At 35.9% G+C, this 7,444-nt stretch overlaps 2 protein-coding genes across 2 annotated transcripts; both read right to left on the bottom strand.

Annotated features, from left to right (window-relative positions):
- Positions 1-951: 951 nt before the first annotated feature.
- On the bottom strand, positions 952-1,932 carry LOC102194408 (olfactory receptor 2AT4-like). The gene has a single exon (XM_005752365.1). It carries the CDS (start codon positions 1,930-1,932, stop codon positions 952-954), a length of 981 nt encoding a protein of 326 aa, XP_005752422.1.
- Positions 1,933-6,126: 4,194 nt separating this feature from the next.
- LOC102194109 (olfactory receptor 2AT4-like) lies at positions 6,127-7,089 on the bottom strand. The gene has a single exon (XM_005752364.1). The coding sequence runs from the start codon at positions 7,087-7,089 to the stop codon at positions 6,127-6,129; it is 963 nt and encodes a 320-aa protein (XP_005752421.1).
- Between the last annotated feature and the right edge of the window lie 355 nt (positions 7,090-7,444).

Below are 7,444 nucleotides of genomic sequence, written 5' to 3'. Positions count from 1 at the left end.
CAGTGGGCTGGTTTCAGTCATTATGCAAATGTACTGTTTATAAGATTGGGGAAACCTGCAGTCAGCTGAGACTGAAGAAGTCACTTGGATGAGTGAAGAAACATTTCTCCCACAAAACGCTACGTCCAGATGAACAGAATCAACTTTTGGAAATTTACTTTCCTGGATGATTGAGAATGCATCAAGACGCTTCACTTGTCTGTCCAAATATTTCACCATGAACCTAGCATAATGAAAGAAAGGGGACGAAAAATGATAATTAACACAAAGCAAAGATACAGTCCACCACTGTGCTGTGTAATGTATACAAGGCCACCCTAAACTCTAGCCAAAGACATCCGTAGAATGACACTCAATTTACAATTTAAAGCAACTTTTGAAGTAATGTGTTTTAATGCTCTGTAGTACACTTAAATATGTTAGCTGAAATTAATACTCAGCTAACTAATTGATCAAACTTACTTTATCTAAAAAAAAAAAAGGTAAATTCTGTTACATTTGTAAGTACGACACTCGAGTTTGAATGAAACACTGAAACAGTTCATGTGTTAATGATTGATTAATTTGGACAATGATGCTTAGTTAGATGAATTGGGGAGAATTGTACTTTTTTTTTTTTAATGCGGAGTAAGTTTACATACTATAATTTGTGCACATTTACAATTGTAGGATATTTATTTTCAACTATTTCAACTATTATAACTACTGTAGTATTTAAAATGTTTTAATTTTATAGCATATACATCTGTAACATGTCTCCTGCAGAAGAAAACAAAGCACATGTTTGAGACATATTGTTGTTATGGAGGAGTTTGAAGAATCACGGGAAAAAGGACTTGACAGCAGACCATAATTGCATAATCCTATAATCTACTAAAGTGAAGGCAGAGCTAATATCCAGCAACAGACTGTACAAGCGCTACAAAAACTGATTTAGAATTGATTGTTATTTTATGCATTAACTTTAGTTAGTTTAGTTTTAACTTTAGTTCTGAACAGTGTCAGTGCTCTGGTTTTGATATCTTTGGTTTTCAAAGAATATACAATAGGATTGATACAAGGTGGGATGCATGAGGCCAGCGACAGACTCAGAACTCGCTGATCTGGATTAACAACACCCAGAAAAAAACCAATTGTGAAAATGACAGTAAGAGGAATGTAAAATATAGCAACAAGAATGAGATGCTCAGCACATGTGGCCAAAGCTTTCACCCGACTGTCCACAGATTTCATCCTGAACACTGTCATCAGGATGCTGACATAGGACAACAAAATGAAAGTAAAAGGGACAAAAAGTAACAAAATACTGAGAAAGGAAGCTGCAAACCACTGCATTGTGTTATCATTACAGGCAAGCCGAAACACAGGTGCATAGTCACAGAAATAGCTGAACACTCTGACAGACCTGCAAAAAGAGAGTCGAGTCATTATACCAGTTGCAAAAGCTGTTATTCCCATATTACTAATCCACGATACGCTGACAATACAACACATGCTTCTCACAGTGTTGATGGAGTTATGACGCAGAGGGAAACATATTGCAATTAACCGGTCATAGGCAAGTATAGCAAGAGCAAATGACTCCAAAGATACAAAGACATAATAAACATACATCTGTAGCAAACACAAGTTAAATGGAATGAAGTTGTTTTTGATGAGAAATATTTTTATCATGCTGGGAATGGTACAAGTGTTAAGAAACAGATCAATAACTGCAAGGTTGACAACAGCCAAAAATTTTGGAGTGTGCAAACGACGAGTAGAAGCAATGACATAAATCACCAAAATGTTAAACAGCACTGTAACACCATAAACAAACACCAGGAAGATAAAGTAGACACTGATGAAAGGGAATGTCTCAAATCCAATGATATAGAAACCTGGAGGATGAATGATAGCAGAGCTGTTTAAAACAGTCCTTTGTAAAATCATAGTTGAACTCCACCACCTGTGTTTGAGGACTACCTTATTAGTCTAAGGAACAGAAAATCATATTGTTACAGTGGCATTACAATACAGGTACAATTCACATGGCAGTTTAATGAGCACATTTGAAGTCATGCATGTGTTAAAGGAGTGAATGCAGCTCACCTGATGTTTTCTGAAAGGATTGGACAGCACAGGCTGCAAGCATGTGGCTGCATGTCTGACCTCTTTACAGCGAAATATATACAGTATTTCTACACAGATCTCATGAGGCGATGCTTACAACTGTACCCAATTATTTGCACTAATTTGATCCATAGAGAGAGAACTGTGGCTTACTTTGATCACCAACTTTTCTTTTCCTCAAAACAAACTCATTCTAATTAATGTTTTAATGTTTTCTAAGTTGAAGCGTCTCACAGGACTCATTTTAAAATGTGTCTGACCAAGTTGGGGAGTTGCTGAAATATTTTTGAGGTTGTAAACATGGGAATAATGTTTCTTTGACAAAAAAGCCAAGGAAAGTTTCTTAACATTAGTCCAAACAACCTTGTTTATTTAACAAATGTCAGAGTTTTACAAAATGGACAAACTATTTGTTGCTTTTCTCCTCTTGTTTGACGAGGAATATAATATACGTATATGTAGAATGAAAGTCTGAATATATTGAATGAAAACTGATGTTAAGGAGGCTCTTGCACTATCCTGTGTTTATATATGTACGTAATATTTTACTATATACACTATAGTATAATATTATATATGTGATGTCGTTCTATGAGAAATAGCACTATGAATAAGTCTACAGGGAAGCAGTTTCTAAGTAATTAAGACATAATTCTATGGAAAATGCTAATACTAGTAACAGGGTTTGGTACGGTACTAGAGATGATAAAATCATAGAAGTCTGTATGTATTGAATCTGTAGGAGTGCTAAATAAGGAATATGTGGAATGAAATCTGAATTTCCTTTTTATAAACTTGGTAAATAGACTGGTTCTTATGCTGGTTCTTTCTACTCTGAGCGCTCAGAGTGATTTTATACAAGTTGTCTCATTCACTGATTCATACAAGCATTTTTTTCTGTTCTTTTCCTATGTAAGTGTTTTCTATCTAACATTCACACACATTCATACTGCAGTGGAGCAGGATACAAACCGGTGGAGAGCAACTTGGTTTGTATGAATTACTGAGTGAAGTGTAAAAAATATATGTCCAAATGGGATGCTGAAAGAAATGCAGTTTATTAGTCTTTTGGGAAAAAAACCATGTGAAAAGAAGAACTATGTAAAGCTACACTCCCTGAGGCCTGTTCAACGGCCAGGCCTGGCCAAAGTTAAAAGAACTCATGGGGTCTCTGTATTTCAGCCAATATTTCCAGTGACTTTAGCACTAAAGCACCGTACACTCAGCCTTCTGACCGAACACACTGATTTACTCATGAAATTTAATCTTTTTTCATCAACAAGCTCCTCTTCGACCTGTACTCTTCAACCACCTCCTCCACCTTCACCTAACTCAGAGCTGTTGTTCATTTAACGTCAAAACTGAATAATACTTCACTTAAATAGGACATGAAGTAAATATAACTCAAATTTGCTTACTACTCATATTTAAAAACAAGGAACACAATTAAAATGCAGGTCACAATTTTATTAAAAATTAAACCAAACTTTAATTGTGCAGGTTGTTTGGTAAATAAAAACAGTTAAGTGCTCTCTGAATATATAAATATTCCAGAACCCAGAGAAGCTTGGAGATTGGCGAAATATATATACATCAACAATTTTCCAAGTAAATATATTGCTAAAGGTGCTGTTGACATGGAAATCTCAGCAGATGTCAGTAACAACTCATCCAATCCACACATGCAAAGCAACAAAAACCATAGATTTCCTCAGATTATTTGCAGTAATGAGTAATGACAAAGGGAAAATGTACTGAACACGCTAACTGAAATTTCTTTAATACGTCATACAGAAGCCTTTGTGGACAATGACAGCTTTTAGACGCCTTCTGTATGGAGAAAATAGTCCCATGCATTGCTCGGCTGTGATTTTGGCCCATTCTTCTACACAAACAGTCTTCAAATCCTGAAGGTTGCCTCCTAAGAACTCTGACCTTTAGTTCTCTCCATAGATTTTCAGTTGAATTCAGGTCAGGTGATTGGCTTGGCCATTCTAGCAGCTTTGTGTTCTGTCTCTAAAACAAACAGAGAGGTCCCCTGGCTGTCCGCTTAGGTTCATTGTCTTGCTGAAGCTTCCACTTATGTTTCATCTTAATCATCCTGATAGAAGGCAGCAGATTTTTATAAAGAATGTCTCGTTACATTTTTCCATTCATCCTTCCTTCAGTAATGTGTCGTGTTCCAGTGCCACAGCCCAACACCATGATTTTCCCACCTCCAAATTTCACCTTCAAACTTCACAATTAGTATGATGTTTTTGGGGTGATATGTGCTGCCTTTTCTCCACCAAACATAGTGTTTATTATGGCATCCAAAGAGTTCAAATTTTGTTTAATCTGACCAGACTACATCCTCCCTCTCTTTTACAGGCTTGTCCAAATGTTGTTCAGCAAACTGAAAAAGCACCTGCAACATGCTTTTTCTTTAGTAATGGAATCTTGTGTCATGAGTGTGCATATAGGCCATTGTTTTCTTTGACACAATTGTACCTGCTGATTTTTTTCACTCCTCTGTGTGAAATCTTGCGGTGAGCACTTGGTCGTGGCTGGTTTATGGAGAAATTGTGTTCTTTCCACTTCCGGATTATGGCTCCAACAATGCTCGCTGGAACCTTCAGTAGTTTAGAAATTCTTTTGTAGCCAGTGCCATCTGTATCTTTTGGTGCAATGAGGTTGCAAGGGTCAAGGACTCATTGGTTTTACCCATGATGAGATGTTTCTTGTGTAGCATCAGTGGGGACTGAACCAGCTGACATTAATTTGCACAAAGTGGCAGGATTGCTTACTAATCACTGATAGATTGCAGCTGGTGTCAGGTTTTTTTGCACTTCCCTTTCGTCATGTGTTCAGTATCGTGTCATGTGTTCAGTATCGTGTCATGTGTTCAGTATCGTGTCATGTGTTCAGTACTAGTCATTTCTAACTAATTACACATATTTTATGGACATCTGTGGTTTGATTAATTTGCATGTGTGGACTGGATGGGTTTTCCCGACATCTGCTGAGAATGTCATGTCAATAAATAAATAAATATATTTAGAAATATATTTAGAAAATGGTGACATGTTCAATACTTATTTTAACCATTGTATACATATGGAGTGTTACTTATGATGTGACAGTTAGTTTAGTTTAGTCACAAAATGAGTCTAGTTAAATTAAATGAAGCTTATGTGTAAATCTCCTTCTAACAAACTCTCCTTATTGAAATAACAGATGTGAAATCATGATTGGTTCATAAAAAAACTTTCAAATTAATCCAAACTTTAAAACTTCAATATTCACATTTAAAGTTCCATAATTTATCACAATGCTACTTATTACCTCATAAAAATGGTGTAAGTATTATGAAAAAAATTCACACAAGCCACCAAATTAATAATATGAAAACATAATTAACAGAATAGTGAAATGGATTTCTTAAGTAGTACTTTAAGTAGTTTAAGAGTAAAGACATCACAGACTTTGTCGCTCCTCTTCTTGAATGATGTAAACATTATAGACTCAGGTTTACAGCACATTACCCTGTTGTCAGCCTTCTTGACACTGATTCTCTAAACTAAAGGTTTCAAATATAAGGTATGGGGGCACAAAACAGCATAATCCAGCCAGGCTAGAACATGTGAAGGAAGGAAAAACATTAAAACATTTTCATATGATTAACAGCTTTTCCTATTAAAAAAAACCTCCCCTATTTCCAATCATGGTAAACCAGAAGAAGTAATAGATAAATAATTAAAAGACAGAAAAGTTCCTGTTTTTCACCACCTATAGATAACCTTTGTTTTATAAATACAGGACAGTCTGGACAATAAGGTACCAGAACTTTTTCTTTAACTCTACACATGTAGAAAACCAAGTCATACAGCTAAAATACCACCTTGTTTTCTTGTATTTAAAACTTTATACACTGAAATAAAGGACAGTTTCATTCATCTAGCCCATTTAAGAACAAAGTGCTCCATGACGTGAAATCAGTTTGACATTTCAAACTATTTCAGTCTATTTATTATGTTATGCATTAACTTTAGTTTTTCTGAACAGTTTCAGTGCTCTGGTTTTGATATCTTTGGTTTTCAAAGAATATACAATAGGATTGATACAAGGTGGGATGCATGAGGCCAGCGACAGACTCAGAACTCGCTGATCTGGATTAACAACACCCAGAAAAAAACCAATTGTGAAAATGACAGTAAGAGGAATGTAAAATATAGCAACAAGAATGAGATGCTCAACACACGTGGCCAAAGCTTTCACCCGACTGTCCACAGATTTCATCCTGAACACTGTCACCAGGATGCTGACATAGGACAAAAAAATGAAAGTAAAAGGGACAAAAAGTAACAAAACACTGAGAAAGGAAGCTGCAAACCACTGCATTGTGTTATCATTACAGGCAAGCCGAAACACAGGTGCATAGTCACAGAAATAGCTGAACACTCTCACAGACCTGCAAAAAGAGAGTCGAGTCATTATACCTGTTGTAAATGCAATTACTCCCATAACAAGAAACCATGTTATACTGATAATACAACACATGCTTTGCACAGTGTTGATGGAGTTTTGACGCAGAGGGAAACATATTGCAATTAACCGGTCATAGGCAAGTATAGCAAGAGCAAATGACTCCAAAGATACAAACACATAATAAACATACATCTGTAGCAAACACAAGTTAAATGGAATGAAGTTGTTTTTGATGAGAAATATTTTTATCATGCTGGGAATGGTACAAGTGTTAAGAAACAGATCAATAACTGCAAGGTTGACAACAGCCAAAAATTTTGGAGTGTGCAAACGACGAGTAGAAGCAATGACATAAATCACCAAAATGTTAAACAGCACTGTAACACCATAAACAAACACCAGGAAGATAAAGTAGACACTGATGAAAGGGAATGTCTCAAATCCAATGATATAGAAACCTGGAGGATGAATGATAGCAGAGCTGTTTAAAACAGTCCTTTGTAAAATCATAGTTGAACTCCACCACCTGTGTTTGAGGACTACCTTATTAGTCTAAGGAACAGAAAATCATATTGTTACAGTGGCATTACAATACAGGTACAATTCACATGGCAGTTTAATGAGCACATTTGAAGTCATGCATGTGTTAAAGGAGTGAATGCAGCTCACCTGATGTTTTCTGAAAGGATTGGACAGCACAGGCTGCAAGCATGTGGCTGCATGTCTGACCTCTTTACAGCGAAATATATACAGTTTACCTATACTGATCTCATGAGGTGATGCTTACAATATAATGAGAAAAACATTAAACAATATCCAATTATTTGCAGTAATTGGATCCATAGAGAGCAGAATTGTTGCTTAC

Source organism: Pundamilia nyererei, unplaced genomic scaffold (assembly GCF_000239375.1).
Source record: "Pundamilia nyererei isolate P.nyererei 1_Seehausen unplaced genomic scaffold, PunNye1.0 scaffold00354, whole genome shotgun sequence".
In the NCBI taxonomy this organism is placed as follows: domain Eukaryota; kingdom Metazoa; phylum Chordata; class Actinopteri; order Cichliformes; family Cichlidae; genus Pundamilia; species Pundamilia nyererei.
This window is presented reverse-complemented; position numbering and strand designations above follow the sequence as displayed.